Below are 20,524 nucleotides of genomic sequence, written 5' to 3'. Positions count from 1 at the left end.
AATGTGTGGCGTTGACCATCTTTAGAGGAGGGAAGAAGGAGAAGCAGGGTGTGCCAAAAGATACCTTTTTTTTAACTCGTTCCTGCTTTTTCTCACCAGAGCTTTAGTTAAGACACTGCGTTGTGAAACTACACACATAAACACATGCCACATACCTGCCTTCAAGCTAAAAACATGTGACTACAGAGGGCATCTGAGTGAAAAAGATGTCAAAAAGTTGCTGTAAGGTGGTACAGTTGCTTCTGTACAGTACTCTCCTAGTAATACAGGCCTTCTTTGGTTATTGATAGGAGGAGAATATAAGGGGCAGAGACAGGGAGAGGGAAAAGAGGGCTAAACAGAAGAAGGAGAGAGAAAATTAGGAAGATAAAAGGAGCAATAAAGGCACAAATTAATTCACAGAGACTGAGAGAGACAGAAACACACAGGGAGAAAAATTCAACTGGTACAAAAAAGAGACACAGAGAGAGGCATAAAGATACACAAGGAAACTGGGATGGTGGCAGGAGTAGAGACCCACTGAGTCTTCTATCAGATGCCTCCATGACAGCTTGATTTAGTCTGGCTTATTGTTTCAAGAGAACTTGATAAAATGCACTGAGATCTCTTTCCAACCATAATCCTCAACTCAAGCCATCTCTAGTATCTTGGGGAGCTCAAACATTCTGTGGTGGCTCCAGTTTATCAGGACATCATCTAGAGGAAAAATAAACGGTGAATCCATGTTTAAACTCACTGTCACCAAAAAAGAACATTCAAAACTGACTTTTTAATTTTTTCAATGACAAAATAAAATTATGGGGAATGGAGGGTAGAACATCTGTTTGCTTTTATTTTTTTAAGAAATCACTCAAGGAAAATACTTCATACTACTCTCTACATGTGTCCTTAAGCATTCTTACTTAAAAATTCAAATACACAAAAAAACACATACATACAAACAAATGCTTTTTGTAAAAAATTTCTTCCAGCCATAAAATCTTATTAAATCATTGAGACATTCTAGCTAGTCCTTGGAGAAGGCAATGGCAACCCACACCAGTACTCTTGCCTGGAAAATCCCATGGACAGAGGAGCCTGGAAGGCTGCAGTCCATGGGGTCATTGAGGGTCGGACACGACTGAGTGACTTCACTTTCACTTTTCACTTTTATGAATCGGAGAAGGAAATGTCAACCCACTCCAGTGTTCTTGCCTGGAGAATCCCAGGGATGGGGGAACCTGGTGGGCTGCCATCTGTGGGGTCGCACAGAGTCGGATATGACTGAAGTGATTTAGCAGCAGCAGCAGCAGCTAGTCCTTAGACAAGGAAAAAGAGAAGAGAATGTATGTGTGTGTCTGTGAAAATGACTGTAGTTTTAAGCTTGCCAAAATGGAAAGTAATGACTACATTTCTGTTTAAGCTAGAGTTCCCAAAAGTCATTTCCTTGTAATAAAATAAATCAGAACAAGACCATAATCTGTGAATAGAAATCAGTTGTGAAGTGATACCAAGTGATTTGGTATTTATTAAAATGCTAGCATACTAAACCTCATAATCCAATTGTTTTCCAAAGAGTTACTGGCCATTGCCTTGAAAAAGTTCAACAATCACTTTCCATGAGAAACCTGCACACACACGATTTAAACGACTCAGGATTCACCATCACAAAACACAAAAATAAATGTGTTTTACAACTTTCTATCTACTTTTTTTTTTTGGTGCTGTCAGGTGAGTCAAGTTTTAAGCTGGAGGTACAAATTCCAAGGCTTAAGAGTGCCTTCTTTCATAGCTCAGTCAGTAAAGAATCTGCCTGCAATGCAGGAGACCTGCATTCGATTCCTGGGTTAGGAAGATCCCCTGGAGAAGGAAATGGCAATCCATTCCTGTATTCTTGCCTGGAAAATCCCATGGACAGAGGAGCCTGGCGGGCCAGAGTCCATGGGGTCGCCAAGAGTCAGACACGACTTAGTGACTAAACCACTCACTGAGATAATTTAGTCAGTCCCCTAACTGAGCAGTGACCAGAGTGAGTTTTAGCCAGGGTGCACATCATGGTTCTGTGGACCCAGTTTATTAAAGGCTGGCATTCATTTGATAATAGACAAACCCATTGACTTTGCCTTTCCTTCATGCTCTTTCTTCCCCAGTAATTAAAACATGATGGATTTGGGTAGTCAGATCCTTGTTGTTTGCAGTACTGCCTCTTTTGTATATGTCCTTGGGTATTAAGGCCAGCACTTTTGCCGCTTGGAAGTATTGATCAGGGCGTCCTAACTCTAGAAACATTTATTTCATGCAGAAGCAGTTTTTTGTCTAGTAATATTAACATAGAAACCCTGGGATGGCAGATAATTGGTGAAAGTAACAGTTTGGCTTTAAGCATAGACAAGGTAGGTGTTTGCCTACTTTTCATGCTGATGGACTTAGGGACAATCCCTCAGCCCACTACCAAATATTTCGCATTAGTACTTCTGTAAATGTTAGATACTAATTTTTTAAATTGTCATATAGTAGAGAGTCTAAAATACTAGGACAGACATTGCAACAAAAATGTTTGCCTTATTATTACAGAAATCTGGTACTTGAAAAACAAAAACTACCAGGCAAAGCTCCCTGATACACAAGGCAATTAATTTCCTGCTTTTTAACAATAAACTGAGCCAGGGTTCAAAAACAAGAAAATGCTTATATTAGGAGACACTGCTACAAGTGATACATTGTGATTAACACTCAAAATTTAAGAAAAGAACTCTTAATTTTTCTGTTTCCAAGCTGTCTTTTAGCTATGAACATACAATGGATTATATATAATTCATTGTATGTTCATGGTGTGTGTATATATATATATATATATATATATATGTATATATATATATACACACACACACCAGTTGAGCTATTCCAAATCCTGAAAGATGATGCTGTGAAAGTGCTGCACTCAGTATGCCAGCAAATTTGGAAAACTCAGCAGTGGTCACAGGACTGGAAAAGACAGTTTTCATTCCAATCCCAAAGAAAGGCAATGCCAAAGAATGCTCAAACTACCGCACAATTGCCCTCATCTCACACGCTAGTAAAGTAATTGCTCAAAATTCTCCAAGCCAGGCTTCAGCAATATGTGAACCATGAACTTCCTGATGTTCAAGCTGGTTTTAGAAAAGGCAGAGGAACAAGAGATCAAAGTGCCAACATCCGCTGGATCATGGAAAAAGCAAGAGAGTTCCAGAGAAACATCTATTTCTACTTTATTGACTATGTCAAAGCCTTTGACTGTGTAGATCACAATAAACTGTGGAAAATTCTGAAAGAGATCGGAATACCAGACCACCTGACCTGCCTCTTGAGAAACCTATATGCCAGTCAGAAAGCAACAGTTAGAACTGGACATGGAACAAAAGACTGGTTCCAAATAGGAAAAGGAGTCTGTCAAGGCTGTATATTATCCCCCTGTTTATTTAACTTATATGCAGAGTACATCATGAGAAACGCTGGACTGGAAGAAGCACAAGCTGGAATCAAGATTGCCAGGAGAAATATCAATAACCTCATATATGCAGATGACACCACCCTTATGGCAGAAAGTGAAGAGGAACTAAAAAATCCTCTTGATGAAGGTGAAAGAGGAGAGTGAAAAAGTTGGCTTAAAGTTCAACATTCAGAAAATGAAGATCATGGCATCTGGTCCCGTCACTTAATGGGAAATAGATGGGGAAACAGTGGAAGCAGTGTCAGACTTTATTTTTCTGGGCTCCAAAATCACTGCAGGTGGTGATTGCAGCCATGAAATTAAAAGACGCTTACTCCTTGGAAGGAAAGGTATGACCAACCTAGGTAGCATATTCAAAAGCAGAGATATTACTTTGCCAACAAAGGTCTGTCTAGTCAAGGCTATGGTTTTTCCAGTGGTCATGAATGGATGTGAGAGTTGGACTGTGAAGAAGGCTGAACGCTGAAGAACTGATGCTTTTGAACTGTGGTGTTGGAGAAGACTCTTGAGAGTCCCTTGGACTGCAAGGAGATCCAGCTGGTCCATTCTGAAGGAGATCAGTCCTGCTTGTTCTTTGGAAGGACTGATGCTGAAGCTGAAACTCCAGTACTTTGGCCACCTCATGTGAACAGTTGACTCATTGGAAAAGACCCTGATGCTGGGAGACATTGGGGGCAGGAGGAGAAGTGGACGACAGAAGATGAGATGATTGGATGGCATCACCGACTCGATGGACATGAGTTTGGGTGAACTCTGAGAGTCGGTGATGGACAGGGAGGCCTAGCGTGCTGTGATTCATGGGGTCGCAAAGAGTCGGATACGACTGAGTGACTGAACTGAACTGAATGTTCAAGGATTCAGTGTGAGAATTATTTTTAATATTAATTGGACCTGCTTCCTTAATTTTCTGGAGTGAGAACACAGTTATATATTTGAGGCCTATAATTAATAAATTTTATCTACTTACCATAAGAAGAAAAACATACACTCACAATGAATTGGTAAAATATCAAAAATATCTTTTCAAGTTCAAGATAATGGAATCAGAATAGAATACGTATTCTAACAGAAGTATTTCCCATGTATTTAGAAACTGAAATGCAATATTTTTGCTTAATTCACTGGCTGAATTTATTAAAATGATTCTCAAATTAAGAAACTTTATTACTTTATAAAGACTTCTGAACTTTTGAATCTGCTTTATGATTTAAACAAAAGTTGAAGGTGCCAATATTAGTGTAAAGTGCTTCAGTTTCTAATGGCTGGGTACAAATGATTTATAACTATATAGTTAATGTAAATATTAACACATTCTTGAAATTAACCTCTATCATTTCTTTAATGTTGAAAACAGCTGTGAGTACTTACTGTGTTCCAGGCATTATGCTGAGTGGTTTGTGTATATCCTTTTACTAACCCTCAGATACATACTCTTACAGAAACATACTCTATGAAGGTATTAAAAGTAAAAACTGAAATATTAGAAGAAAGAGAATAAATGTTAAAAAAAAAGACTTTTGTAAGGTCTCTCAGATAGAAAGTAGCAAAGTCAGAATTTGAATCAGTTCTGTATTAATCCAAAGTCTGTCTTCCTATGTGTTCTATTGCTTGAGCCTTATTCCTTTTTGTTAATTATCATAGTCCTAGTAATTTTTGTAGAAAGTCAAATTTTCTTCCAGGTTTTTACATTCTAGGATAGTGTGTAGCATGTAATTTCCTAGTTCACAGAACCAGTGATATTGAAGAAGGAGGAAGAGGAAAGGAAGAAGAATCAGGGGGAAAATGTTGATTTTTCCAAATTTTTATCAAGATGAATGTATTTATCAGGATTCTTTTCCTTGCAAGTGATAGAAAGACAGCTGAAACTCACTTGGGCAAAGATGATTTGTTTGTGTAAGCAATTTAGCTAGTTCAGACAAAGTGAAATTCAGGTACTCAAATGATGTTGTGAGGAAACTGATTCTCTGCACTTCTTGACTTTTGTAGGCAGACTTTTCCCAAAAAATGGCAACAATGACCATAAGCAAATTATTTCAGACTCACATTCTACAAGCTTGGTAATGTGCCAAAATATCTTAACCATGGGGAATGAGGATCAAGGGAGAGAAGGAAGAATAACTCTTGGAGGAAACAATCTCTATCATGAAGTCGCTTGTAGTTTTACTAGTGTGGCACTAGGTATGACCAGTCTCAAAGTATTTTATTTTATTTATACTTGCAGATGGTGACTGCAGCCATGAAATTAAAAGACGTTTACTCCTGGAAGGAAAGTTATGACCAACCTAGATAGCATATTCAAAAGCAGAGACATTACTTTGCCAACAAAGGCCCATCTAGTCAAGGCTATGGTTTTCCTGTGGTCATGTATGGATGTGAGAGTTGGACTGTGAAGAAGGCTGAATGCTAAAGAATTGATGCTTTTGAACTGTGGTGTTGGAGAAGACTCTTGAGAGTCCCTTGGACTGCAAGGAGATCCAACCAGTCCATTCTGAAGGAGATCAGCCCTGGGATTTCTTTGGAAGGACTGATGCTGAAGCTGAAACTCCAGTCCTTTGGCCACCTCATGCGAAGAATTGACTCATTGGAAAAGACTCTGATGCTGGGAGGGATTGGGGGCAGGAGGAGAAGGGGATGACAGAGGATGAGATGGCTGGATGGCATCACTGACTCGATGGACGTGAGTCTCAGTGAACTTCGGGAGTTGGTGATGGACAGGGAGGCCTGGCGTGCTGCGATTCATGGGGTCGCAAAGAGTCGGACATGACTGAGCAACTGAACTGAACTGAAGGGCTTCCCAGGCAGCACTAGTGGTAAAGAACCCACCTACCAATGCAGGTAGACGTAAAGAGACATGGGTTTAATCCCTGGTTTGAGAAGATCTCCTGGAGGAGGCCATGGCAACCTGCTCCAGTATTCTAGCCTGGGGAATCCCATGGACAGCGGAAACTGGCAGGCTATACAGTCCAAAGGGTCACAAAGAGTCGGACATAACTGAGTACTTAGCACACATGCATGAACAATATAGGTATATATTTGAAAATTTTATTTCATTAAGTATGCTTCATTCCTTCTTTTATAAATTAAAAGTGGCAGTTGGAATCCTTTCACATGAGTTTGACATAATCTGTTTGGTTAGTAAATACTGCAGAATATGAGATTTTTTTCCTTCAGTGAGATTTAGTTTTTTTATGCATACTTTTTTTTCCCAAATAACCCATATTGCCTATATAGAAAAGTAGAAAGGCCATGAGTCTTTGCCCTTTTCATTTCATAAATATCCGAGAAACGTAACATTTTCAGAAACAAACTTACATCTGAACATTTATTTTAACACACATACAGTTCATCAGAAGCAATATTTTCAGGGTTGATCTTGTTTTGTGCATGTGTTAAATAACATATTTATTTTTTGTTGTTGTTTAGTTGCTCAGTTGTATTTGACTCTTCTGTGACCCCATAATACGTATTTATAGTGATTAATAAAATATTAGATTTTTATTAGAGAATTAAAAACTGCTTTATCTCTCCTTAAAGCAAGTTCAGATTTCATGTTCAGTAAGAGCTTTCAAAACCGTATATACCTGAAGGCACATCTATATCCTCTGTATCTCCTTAGACTTTGAGACTATTTGATTTGTATTAAATACAAATTTAATTTTTCTTCAAGAGATAAATTCTGTATGTGTTCCTAGTTATAACAATTTTTTGGCAATTCAAAATCAACATTTTACTGTAAGGATTGTCCAATTGTCAACCAGAAAACTTTCTTTCTAATGTGGACATCTATGGGTTCCAGAGCCCCTCTCTCTCTCTCTCTCTGTCTCTGCATGTTCCATGTGGGCTGAAGAATCTCTTATAAAGGTTCATGAGTGTTTCTGGTTGAAATAAAGAGAATATTCAAAGGAGACTTTCAGCAGTGGAAAAAAGAACTTCTATCATAAATGCATGTCCCTCATGCCTCAGGTAGCTGACAGCCTAGTGCTTTGGCAGCTGAACAAATCAGAGAGCTGGTTCTGAGGCTTGCAAAAACTTTACTCTCAGGAAAAAAGTTAACATAACTTAACTACAACTTAGTTCAGTACACATGGGAGAGTTCAGCTCTCTGAAAAGCTGAAAATGTCAGGAGTTAGGATGCAGTTTGCAAGAGAGCCCAGGAATGCCTGATAAAAAGTGTATGATTAAATCCCAAGCACACAGGCAGGCCTCTCAGGTCTGCATGCATAAACACATTCCTTGGAAGTGGTAGGCAAGTTGCTTCCTGACACAAAAAAGGTGACTTTATCCATTTTTAGGAAAAGAAAATTTAGCCCAGGAGGATATTTCAGGAGACAATGGAATCAGTTACTAAGCACAACATTTTGAGGTGCCACATCATTGGAAGCACAATTCTGATTGGTGCTCTACTTGTGGCCCTGGAATTCTTAGGCTGTGTTTGTTAATTAAACCCTGTAAGAGGCTGTATGTGGGAATATTGGGCACAGTAGAAGCAGGGACTGAAGGCCCAGGTTTGTTCTTCATCATTGACAGTGGTCATCTGGGAGCTTCCTGCCTGCACTCTCTTATCTCCCCACCTAGATAAGGAGGTCAGACCAGCACAGGGCCCACCTAATTTGAGATCCAGACTGTAGAACAGACAGGCCCAGAAAGCTTGTGCTGCTCTTTGTTTCCCTAGTGTACTCACTTAAGAACAAAAACCCCTATATACTTCTCTGGATCTGGTTAAATCAGTTTCACTTTTGTTGGAAAAGTGGTCTCCCGTGGGCAATTACTTTGCGTGTCTTCAAGTTTCACAATTTAATGTAAAACAGTAAGTTTTTATACCCCTCCTCCTCATTAGACTATCCCAAATTCCTTTCCAATCAACCTCCACCCACTTTTATCCCTACACCCCCACCTCCCCCTTCCCTGTCAAACTCTGAAGTGTCACTCACGGTGTTTTTTTTCTTTTTTTCTTTTTCTTTTTTTTCTATACTTCCAACAGTTTCCAAAACAAACAGTGGAGGCTAGGAGCAGCCGACCAGCTGGGTATTCACTGAGTCGGATGCAACAGTATCTCCCAATCCGAGCGGCCTGAGCCGCCATTGGCGGCAGGTCTGCTCCCTAAAAGCGCTGTGCTTGCCAGTCTCTGAGCTCTGACAAGTCACGGAATCAGGGATCTGAGGACTGACGGCCCGCACATGTCCACTGGGAGGGAGGAGACCACAAAGGGGACTAGACTCCAGAGGACTCTAACTCCAGTTTAATCTTCTTGCACCCTGTCTATTCAAAGAACATTTATATGTATATATAAAAATTATACATTTTTTCCTCCTGCATATAGATTTAGAAAATTTTTTCTGAGTTCTCAGTTTTTCTGATTTTCCCGCTTTCTCTCCTTTGCCTATCCTCGGCGCCCTCCCACCCTCTCCCTCCCTAACCCGGCTCAGGTTCAGTCTTTGCAGAGTACAGTTTTCTTCAGCCTCTCCAGGGATGGCTCTGAGCTCTCGGGCGCATGCCTTCTCGGTGGAAGCCTTGGTGGGGAGACCCAGCAAAAGAAAACTACAAGACCCTAGAGAAGAGACGCAACCTGAGCTGCTTGAGAAAGAGGGTGGAGAGGAGGAGGACAGAAGGAGCAGCGCCGCTGCAGGGACGAAGAGTGAGCCGCCTGGTAAGTACCTCTACCGCAGCCCAAATCCCTGCGCCAGCTACCCTAGTTTGCTGGGTCCGAAAGTCTCAGGCGGGCCTCTCAAGGCTGCTTGAGGGCTGCTGGCCCAATCAAAGGATGTCTTAGCCCTATCAAAGGATGTCTTGGCCCAGCTGTTGGCCGCGTTCCGGGCTGCGGGGATATCTCAGCCATCTGGCTGTAGGGGGAAGTTTCAGAGCCTCCAAGTTCAGCCTATAGTATTGCGGTTCATTTGCGGTGAAGGGGAAATCCCCACAGGTTTGTGAAGTGAGTCTCTCCAACCTCCTGGAAACCCTGAGAGCCAGAGGATGGCTGTTGCTCAGAGTAAGAAGCAGGGCAAGGACCCAGATCCCCAGGTGATTCAGCATCAGGGACCAAAATTCTCCAAAAGAGATGAGAGTGGGAAAATTTGAAGAAGTGTCATGCATTTCACAGGGCACGACCTGGGTCCCCTTTTCTCCATCAAGGGGGACATAGCGGGTATTTTGAAGAACTTGGAAATTAGTCGCCAAGGTTCCCAGGAAAGAGACAAGGCTGGTCTGTTTTGAGACAGGCGTCAGTGAGAAGGGGGTGCACGGCTGCGAAGCTCTCTCAAACTCTGGGTGTCTCTATTTCCCACAGAAAAGCGAACCAAAACAGATCCTTTAGCAACTACTTTCGGCTTTAACAGCTTTGGAAGTCTGGAAGAGAAAGATATTATTCAAGTGGAACTTCAAGGATCTGAGCTGTGGAATAGATTCCATGACATTGGGACTGAGATGATCATTACAAAGGCTGGCAGGTTTGGCTTTGCCCAAGTTGTTCAAGGGCTTCACACAGTAGGCACTTAATGTTCTTATCACATAAAATGAGCTCCTCCAGTTTTATGCTCTTGTACCCCTCTCCCCATATCCACACCCCAGAAAAGTATTAGGAACCACTGTCTCTCAGTTGACCAGAGTAGGCCTTGCCTGGCCATTGTTAGTGGCTCATCCTTTCTTTCCTGTACACCCTGTTCTAAGAATTCATTCTCTCAGCTTCTGCCTGTGAAGTAAATGATAAAAATTAAACCTGCCAAGGCAGGTGCCAGATGCCACCCCCACGTCTTAAGCTACAGTCAGGCCCTTCTGTTAAAGCCTCACAGTTATTAGTGAACAATATCCCATCAAGCAGGCTGACTAAACTGAGCCCAAGTCAATTTGAGGTTGGTCTTTCCCTCTTCCTGTGGGACAGTTTCCTCACATCACCTGGGTAATTTTTGTGTATGTGAATCTTCTTAATTTCAGTCTTCTCCAAATCTGCCTCACAGAAAGCACCACTGATGGGAGGGGAACAGCTTTTTCTCTCCTATTTTTCTTCTATGTGGTGGTGGTGGTGGGAAGTGGGGCAGACGAAAGCCTCATGGTAAGAATATTCTGCTCCACTCAGAAATCTTGAGTTCGTTCAATCAAATATATAACCAGAAATCTTTCTTCATGAACCAAATGTCATTCCTGAACCTGTCTAGAATGAGAAGAGTATTGTGAATGCCTTTGATTTTCATTTGTCCCCAACCTCGCCCCTGCTCCAAACATTTCTAATCGTGCCCAGGTCAGTCGCTGTTTTCTCTCCCACAGGCGGATGTTCCCCTCTGTTCGGGTCAAAGTGAAAGGACTGGACCCAGGGAAACAGTACTATGTGGCCATTGATGTGGTGCCAGTAGATTCCAAACGCTATAGGTAACTGGGACCAAAGGAGGGTACTACAGGCCTGGAATGGGTATTCAGATCTATGGAACCTGACAGCACTGTTTTGAAAACTCTACTATTGAAGGGGGAATTTATTCTTCTGTGGGCTTTGAGAGTTGAGTTTTCTCCCTTAGACTGGAATTCAGGGAGTTCAGACTGAGAGAAAAGAAGACTTGTTTTTCTTTTCTCTCATTCCTGGCACACAGATTTCAACTGGGACTTCAATGTACCCCAAACCTCTCACTGACCGTCTATCCTAGCCTTGACTCCACAAACTGCAGAGGGTATGGGCTCAACAACTAGGAGGGAAGTTGTTTAAACGAATTTGGGGAGAAATGCTGGGGCTTCTGGGGCTCTACTGGGCTCTGGACTGTGCTACTTTAGGGCTGGGTCCTTGAACAATATTCTAATTTGCCACCCAAAGCTAGTCAAGCAGTTATCTTACCTAGGTCCATGTTTTTTCTTCCTTCCTTAGCCTCTTACCTGAAGCAGAGGCCAGGTCCCAGAGAATTCAAGTAACATTTCTCTTAATGTAAGCTCTCTACTTAAAGCAGGCTAAAAGTGGCCACACTGATCTAAAGTTAAGAGGCTCTTCTTAGCTAGCAGCCCAGAAGCTGGGGTCTTTGCATGCTTTAACTCAAGGGTTTGGGGGTTGGGTGGCAGCCCCTGCCCTCACTCAGCCAAATGAGCATTCAACTGAAATGGATGTCTAGCCTTTCTAGGAAACAGCCTGCATAGCGCCCAGTGCTGGGTGTGAGAGGCAAGAATTAGGCTGGGCTGGAGAACCTGTTAGGACCGTAACCCCAAAATAGCAGAACAAGCTGCTTTTCATGCTTGAGCTGGTTTGGGAATTTGGCACATAACTAAGCCATTAAGATTGGAGACAATGGACAAACAGACATAGAGAATAGACCTATGGACATGGGGGAGGGGAGGATGGAGAGGGTGAGGTGTATGGAGAGAGTAACATGGAAACTTACAATACCATATGTAAAATAGATAGCCAATGGGAATTTGCTGTATGACTCAGGGAACTCAAACAGGGGCTCTGTGACATCTAGAAGGGTGGGATAGGGAGGGTGATGGAAGGGAGGTTTGAGAGGGAGGGGACATGGGTGTACCTGTGGCTGATTCTTATTGATATATGACAGAAAAACCACAAAATTCTGTAAAGCAATTATCCTTCAATTAAAAACATTAAGTGGGAAAAAAAAGATTGGAGACAATGGGAAAATCAAGACCACAGTGGGCAGAGTTCCTTGAGGGTATTCTGATATAAAGCATTGTGGCAAAAGGGGTTTCCACAACTGCTAGTGGCAGTGGGCCACACCGATACTTTCCTCACTCCTCTGCTTCTTCCCTAACACTTGTGGGACAGGAGGATTTTTTGGGTGTCTCTGCATGGTGAAACAAGTTAGATCAATTTTTGTTGCAGTTTCTGTAAGGAGATACAAACCAGACTATGAAATCCCATGACATTATACTTGCCCTGGCACTTTGCAGCATTTTAATGACATATGCTTATATACAGTTTGTTTTCTATCCCTGGATGCTGTCTGGAAATCATGTTAAATCCAGCAGCCCAGTGGTAAAGAAACCCTCTGCAATTCAGGAGACACGGAGATGTGGGTTCCATCCCTGGGTTAGGAAGAGACCCTGAAGAAGGAAATGACAACCCACTCCAATATTCTTGCCTGGAAAATTCCACAGACAAAGAAGTTTGGTGGGCTACAGTCCATGGGATAACAAAGAGTGGTACACAGCTGAGCTACTGAACACTCCCACTCACTTTGAGATTAGCAGGCAAAACTTGACCAAGTTCTTTAGAACCAGTTCACAGCAGCCCCTACTCCTGGCTTTGGCCGGTGCCTAAAGTCACACTCCACTCATTTTCAGGTACATCTATCACAGCTCCCAGTGGATGATAGCTGGGAATACAGACCACTCATGCATCACTCCCAGGGTCTATATTCACCCAGACTCACCTTGTTCAGGAGAGACATGGATGCGCCAGATCATCAGCTTTGATCGTGTGAAACTCACTAACAATGAGATGGACGACAAAGGTCATGTAAGTGTGCACAATCCTTTGTCCCAAGGAGAAGAGGAAGATGCCAAGGCGTCAGCTGGAGGTTCACCTTGGAAAGGCCAAGAAGGTGTCCCCCAGGTGTGCTAGTTGTGGTCTTCAGGAACTGTCCAAGTTCTGGGCCAGTGACCAAAGTAGCTCTTGTGACTTTTGTTTGGCATCTGAGAATGCTGGGGGTTGGAGATGGTGAATAAGAGAAGTTTGAGGGCTGAATGTGACTTGTTTAAACCAGGATGTCTGGTTGTGAGAGTGAAAGGGAACTCTTACCTGAGCAATCTGGCACTTTAGCTTTCCTGGCAATCACTGTGGGCTCTTCCCCTGAGGTGCACCTTCTATGTTTCATGGTATGGTGGAAGTCTTCTCCACAACCCACCTGCATGGAAGGCCTTTCAGGTCACATAGACCTTGAACCTTCTTCCCAGGTGCACATCACCTCTGGCCTGCCTGACCTGACACTGTGCTAGCCACAAAAGGAAGAAGGATTCTTCTTGGTTTAGGAGGTAGGGAGGGTCAAATAGTTTCCCATCAGTTAAATAAGCCCAGGGAACTTATGGCAGGCAGTTGGATCTCAATGACACTTGGGAACATTACATGCTCACCCACATTTGGAAGCAGGAAAAGACCTCAACTTGAAATGGAACCACTGCTTACTGGTGCCACTGTGGTGTCCATTTCCTGAAATCCCTTATACCTGAGAACCTCTGTCTAGTGCCAAATGGCACAGAAAAGTGGGGTTAGCCTAGGCTTTCTGGTTTAGCTTCACTTTTGTGTGGGAAGTTTCAGGGTGCTGATGAGAGGGGACCAGTGTAGGGGAGGGGAAGCCAATTACTAGGCAGAATTTGATTATTTCTCCTCCAGATCATTCTGCAGTCCATGCACAAGTACAAGCCCCGTGTGCACGTGATGAAGCAAGACAGCAGGGTTGACATGTCCCGGATTCAGTCTCTGCCTGCTGAAGGGGTTAAAACATTCTCCTTTAAAGAAACTGAATTCACCACGGTGACAGCTTACCAAAACCAGCAGGTAAAGCCAACTAGGTCCCAGGCAAGCAGGAATGGCTCTGGAGAAGCTTTAGGGACAGAGTGAAGTTGTACTATATGGATTCAATTTTCCACAATTAAAAATAAATCCATTAAAAAGAATCCATAGTCTTATTGCTAGTAATCAAGGCAAGTTTGATTATGAGTTTTGTGGATCTTGTGTTAAAGAAGAGCAGGACAAAGAATGCCAGGAGAGAAAGGTGATAAACATTCCAAATTTGACTTAGCAATATGCTTAATGTTTATTTAACACGCTATATTACACTTTGGAAGGTTTTGCTGTTGTTGTAACCATTAAAAGCAACAACAACAATGGCAGTGTTTTCTACTGAGGTCACTGACTTTATCTTTCTTTTTCTTCTGAATCCTTAGATAACCAAACTGAAAATAGACAGGAATCCTTTTGCTAAAGGATTTAGAGATCCTGGAAGAAACAGGTAAGCAATATAACAGTCACATCTAATATTTATATAGCCCTTTTCACAAGTACTACAGCTAAAGAAACTGTGGCTCAGAAGCCCAGAGTCCCTGCATTTTGTAACTAGTAGGTAGTAAGAAAGAAACCTAGATACTTTATCTCTAAAATCTTGCCTCCTCCCAACCCCCCCAACCCACTTTTAAGATATTATTTATTCTAGATTCTTGGGTTTTTATTTAGGGATAAACACTGGGAATTTTATTCACTCTTAAAAACTATAACAAAATAACTCAAAAGTTTACATAAATTATTATTTTCAAGAATTGCATTCTCAACTTGCTAAAGGTTGTACATCTTTTTCAGGGGTGTACTGGATGGACTTTTAGAGACATATCCATGGAGGCCTTCTCTCACTTTGGATTTTAAAACTTTTAGTGCAGACACACAAAGTAAGATGTTTCATTAATTTTTATTTTTAAATGTTAATAAAATAATGACCGTCAGAAGCTCTGTACAAATACTACACAAGAATATAAGTACATGCTAGAAAATGTGTGCTTACAATCAAGTGAGTGTATATTTATCTTGATGAGGAGATAAGAAGCAAAAAGGGAGAGAAACAGGCAAGATGGAAAAGAGTGTAAACATGATAATTAATGGTGGATTTACTGACTTGTATCTTCTTGAGTTATCATTCATCCTGAGAGCTGTAGAAATCACCTGGGTCTTTCAGCAGCTCACTATCTCATATTCTTTAGAATCTGTCTGTGATACACTGAATTGAAGTGAAGTGAAGTGAAAGTTTCTCAGTCATGTCTGACTCTTTGCGACCCCATGGACTATAGAGTCCATGGAATTCTCCAGGCCAAAATACTGGAGTGGGTATCCTTTACCTTCTCCAGGGGATCTTCCCAACCCAGGGATCAAACCCAAGTCTCCCGCATTGCAGGCAGATTTTTTTTTAATATAAATTTATTTATTTTAGGAAGTTAATTAATTTACAATATTGTATTGGTTTTGCCATGCACCAACATGAATCTGTCACAGGTATACACGTGTTCCCCATCCCGAACCCCACTCCCTCCTCCTTCCTCCATCCCTCTGGGTCGTCCCAGGGCACCAGCCCCAAGCAACCAGTATCATGCATCGAACTCGGGCTGGTGATTTGTTTCATATATGATATTATACATGTTTCAATGCCATTCTCTCAAATCATCCCACCCTCTCCCTCTCCTACAGAGTCCAAAATAGTGTTCTATACATCTGTGTCTCTTTTGCTGCCTCGCATACAGGGTTATCATTACCATCTTTCTAAATTCCATATATATGCATTAGTATACTGTCATTGCAGGCAGGTTCTTTACCACAGCCCAAGTATATAGGAGTGGGTAGCCAATCCCTTCTCAGTGGATCTTCCTGACCCAGGAATCAAACCTGGATCTCCTGCATTGCAGGCAGATTCTTTACAAACTGAACTATTAGGAAAGCCCTGGCGTGCACTAGTGGCCTTATTTTCAAATATGTTAGATATTAAAATAAATATTTTGTATTTTATGAGATACTTTCAGCGCATGATAAAAATGACTTCCATTAAATTTCATCATTACTTGGCTTCAATTTTCCTTTCATTGTTAGTAGGAAAAATAAATGTCAAAAACAATACTAAGCTATTCCAATTTGCTTAATTGCCATAAGCACTTAAAATAGCTGCAGAGCATTTGTTGTCAGGTAGTACATCACCCGACTAAATAATAACTTGACAATGCAGGCTTTCTGGTAGAAGAATGCATACCTTCATTTACTATGATATTCAATTATAAATAGAAAAGTCTTTATTCATGAGCAATATGGAATTATTTTACCCTTTTTGTCTTTACTTCATTAAGGTTGTTTGTCTTTAAACATTAATTGAAAGTTAGTTACATTATAGTTAGGTTGAATTTTACATAAAAATATCATAACAACTAATTGAAATGTAAAGAAATCAAGTCTAATTATTTAGTGAAATATTTCACTGAATTGACTGTATTAATTTGGTTCAAGTTGCCTAGAAAAATATGAACACTTATTTGATAGTATCACTTTAATAGCATCTAGGCAGGATGATTTTAAATTATCCAAGTCAACACAAAACACATTAATTTGTAAAAAGCTAAAGATGATCATTAATAATTTAAAATATATATTTTTCTCAATTATTTAAGATGTCCAGAATGTTCTCAAATTACAAAGAAAAGGGGTACCATTTTTGTTTAAATAATATTTGGATGTTTAATTATAAAAGATATTTTCCACCCTGTTGATATAGGATTAAGCTATGTTTACATATAAAAACGGGCTTCTGTGGTGGCTCAGCAATAAAGAGTCCCCCTGCAATGCAGGAGACATGGGTTCAATCCCTGGGTTGGGAAGATCCCCTAGAAAAGAAAATGGCAATCCATTCCAGTATTCTTGCCTGAACTATCTCATGGACAGAGGGGACTGGTGGGTTACAGTCCATTGGGTTGAAAAGAGTCGGACATGACTTAGCAACTGAACAACAAAAAGTATTTTAAAATAGTTAAGAAAAATTGCAGGCAGGTTCTTTACCAGCTGAGCTACCAGGGAAACACTAAGAAAAATAGTAGCCCCTAAAAAACTCCACAAAAACTTGATCAAGTTCAGTCAATAACCAATTTTTTAAAAAAATTAAATAATTACAAATATAAGGTGTAGAATCTAGATTTTCCTGGGCATTATATTTATCCCTGATTTTAGTAGATGCTAGGCAACCATAAAGGATCACCTAACAACATTGGTATGAACAGTTTCATTTTCATCTTGGTATTTTTAACCTGTAAAACTGTCTTTAATTCTTGATATAGTGCATCATAGACCTTTCCCCATCTGTGATTTTCACATAAGAGAAAACCTAATATATTAAATGTTCTTTTTTTTAATTTATAAGATTACTTTCATATGCAGTGATTTTTTTTAATCAACTAAAGCTTTCTATAGAATCTCAACCAACTTGTTAAATTTAATCTAGAACTTATTTTAGTAATTTTTTTTTAAGTTAAAGATAAAAACTTTTATTTGTAAGATATAATTGGTTCTGGATCATATTTAATTAGGCTTCTTTTTTTAATTCATTGAATGAATGTTGCTCAAGTACCTGGTATAGTTCTAGAGCATAAAGAATGCTCAATGTATGATACATAATAGTAATGCTAAAAGTAGTAGTGGTAGCAATAGAGATACCATATTCAACTTTGATCAGAGGAATGCTCTTTTCCAAAGGAGTCAAAATAACTGTGGCTTCCATGGTGGCTCAGTGGTGAAGAATCTGTCTGACAAGCAGGAGACATAGGTTCGTTGCCTGGATTGGGAAGATACCCTGGAGAGGGAAATGGAAAACCACGCCAGTATTCTTGCTGGGAAATCTCATGGGCAGAAGAGCCTTGAGGGCTACAGTGCATGGGTTCTCAAAAGACTTGGACATAACTTAGTGACTAAACAGCAACAGCTAAATAACTCTGAACTTGCAAAGAAAGCTAATCTAAGAATGAAGCAGGGATAGTTATGGACATGATTACTGATTCAGTAGGAACATATAGTTCATTGTTCATTGATTGACTTGTCATTCACAGGTGGAAGCAGCAGCTCATCCCCAGTGACCTCTAGTGGAGGGGCTCCTTCTCCTTTGAACTCTTTGCTTTCTCCACTTTGCTCACCTCCTACATTTCACATACCTACAAGCTCCCTTGGAATGCCCCGTCCAGAGGTGTACCTACACAGTATCAACCTGCCCCTTTGCTACAAGATTTGCCCAAATAATTTTTGGCAACAACAGCCTCTTGTCTTGTCTGCTCTTGAAAGTCTAGCAAGCAACAACAGTTCTCAGTCTTCAGCCCCACTCATGATGGAAGTTCCCATGTTATCTTCTTTGGGAGTCACCAATTCAAAAAATGGTTCATCTGGAAACTTAAATGGACAGTGTCTACAAGCACCTAAATCTTCCAATCAAATGTATGAATTACAGGCACTTGAAAATATTTTATCACCAAACCCCATTGCTCAGGAAGCAATTGCTTGCTCTTTCCATCCTTCCTATGGCTTTTATAGATACAACTTCTCCACACCACCTAGACTGGTAAATGCTGCCAACCGTCTTAAAGTGAATGACAACAGTCAAGTTTCTTTCATAGAAGGCAAATACAATCACTCTCATTGGTATCCAAAAATTAGCCATTGCCTTTAATGAAATAGTCATGTTCCTAAAATGATTGTAAGTAAGCATATATTTTCTTTATGTGTCACCAAAAATGGTCAAAAACTAAAGGGCTTAAAAAGCTTCATTATCAGAAGGATATTCCTTTGTTAAAGTGCTTTATGACATGCCATAAATCAGATATGAACTATAGCAATCTCTGATTGCAGTAGCCTTAAGTCTCAAAATAAGATACTCAATAAATATTGTTTGATGAGGTAAGATTACCAGTGAAAAATGACTTCAGGTAACAAAGTCCCTAATTATAGTGAAGCCTGTTTACAACAACTGCCTCTTAAATATTGGCAATGACCAAAAGAAGATAGATTTAATTCCTGTGAAAGCAGTGAAACAATTTCAACTTTACCTATGAATATTGGTATCGTTTTAATTATCTATCTCATAACTGTAGAACATTTCATTGTTAATTTGCCTTATACTTTTATACTCTGCTGTTGGGACATTAACATTCTAATACTAATATTTGCAGCCTATGGACCATTTAATCCTGAAGGAACATGAAGATTAAATCAACAACAAAATATTTTAAATAAATTTAATCTTTTATGCTCTTTTATTTTTTAGATCATTCTCAGGTGGTGTTTGTTTACTTAGTACTTTAGCAAACCTGGCATTTTATGTACAAAGTTTACAAATTGTTGTAGTCCTTCAAAAAGACTAAAAGTTATGATTTGAATTGTGAGTATATATTTGAATCCATAAATATGAAACTAGCATTACAATGGTACAATTTAATTTCACTCTTCTGCATCAATCATGGTAAACTATACAACATTAGCATAAATGAGACTTAATTTTAGTTTATGAAGTTGAAAAGTTTCCTTTCACCTGGTCCTACATTTTCTGGAGAGATTTGTTAAGTATAACCTCTATATCCTTAAGATGACTTGGATTTTAATTTTAATTTGATGCTGCTAGCTTTACAATTTATTAAGCCAAGGCCCTTCACATCACAATGGTATGACTTGAAAAACTAACTGCACTGAAAAACTGCTTTATAAAAACTTTTCCAGCACATATTAGGGAGCATAGTCAGTCACTCAGTCATGTCTGACTCTTCATGACCCATGGACTAAAGCCTTCTGGGCTCTTCTGTCTATGGAATTTTTCAGGCAAGAATACTATTGTAGGTTGCCATTTCCTTCTCCAGGGGATCTTTCCAGCTCAGGAATCAAACCCAAGTCTCCTGTGGCTTCTGCATTGACAGGCAGATTAGTTACCACTGCGCCACTTGGGAAGTCCCATATTAGGGAAGGCATATCATTATTGGACTTTACAGGTGGCACTGTGGTAAAGAATCTGCCTTCCAATGCAGGAGATGCAAGAGATGTGAATTTGATCCTTAACTGAGGAAGATAAGCTGATGGAGCAAATGACAAACCACTCCAGTATTCTTGCCTGGAAAATTCCGTGGACAAGGATCCTGGTGAACTGCAGTCCATGGAGTTGCAAAGAATCAGACACAACAAAGCACACACACACGAGTCAACATTATTTATTTTGCTCAAAATAGTTTTTCTTCTCAAATGTACCTTATAAATATACCTTCTTATACATGCATTAAAATTATATGTCCCTTCACTTCTGGGCATAGGGATAGAACAGCACATAGTTACATTCAAACTGAGTATTCTAGTCAAGATGAAAAATTATTTATTGTCCAAGTTAATTAGGTATCTGTTATAAAAGTCTTTGAGGCAGAAAACCTGTACTACTCAAGTTTATCAAATCAAGGTTTAAAGTAGCAAGCACACTATTCCTGTCTACTATTAAACAGGAAAGCTGTAGGCTAATTTTTACTGCCAAAAGAATGATTTTTTTTTTAAAGCAGAAACTCCCAAGTCAGATTATAATAAAACTTATTCTGATGACT

The 20,524-nt window shown here is 40.1% G+C and overlaps 1 protein-coding gene across 1 annotated transcript; it reads left to right on the top strand.

The window, feature by feature from the left end:
• Positions 1 to 8,938: 8,938 nt before the first annotated feature.
• On the top strand, positions 8,939 to 18,621 carry TBX22 (T-box transcription factor 22). The gene is made up of 8 exons (XM_061408627.1): positions 8,939 to 9,116; positions 9,753 to 9,912; positions 10,727 to 10,828; positions 12,734 to 12,908; positions 13,782 to 13,946; positions 14,336 to 14,400; positions 14,745 to 14,830; positions 18,011 to 18,621. Exons 1-8 carry the CDS (start codon positions 8,939 to 8,941, stop codon positions 18,619 to 18,621), a joined length of 1,542 nt encoding a protein of 513 aa, XP_061264611.1.
• The last annotated feature ends 1,903 nt before the right edge of the window (positions 18,622 to 20,524 follow it).

The sequence above is a fragment of the Bos javanicus genome, chromosome X (genome assembly GCF_032452875.1).
Source record: "Bos javanicus breed banteng chromosome X, ARS-OSU_banteng_1.0, whole genome shotgun sequence".
In the NCBI taxonomy this organism is placed as follows: domain Eukaryota; kingdom Metazoa; phylum Chordata; class Mammalia; order Artiodactyla; family Bovidae; genus Bos; species Bos javanicus.
The sequence above is the reverse complement of the archived record's forward strand: the minus strand, read 5'-3'. Positions and strand labels throughout refer to the sequence as shown.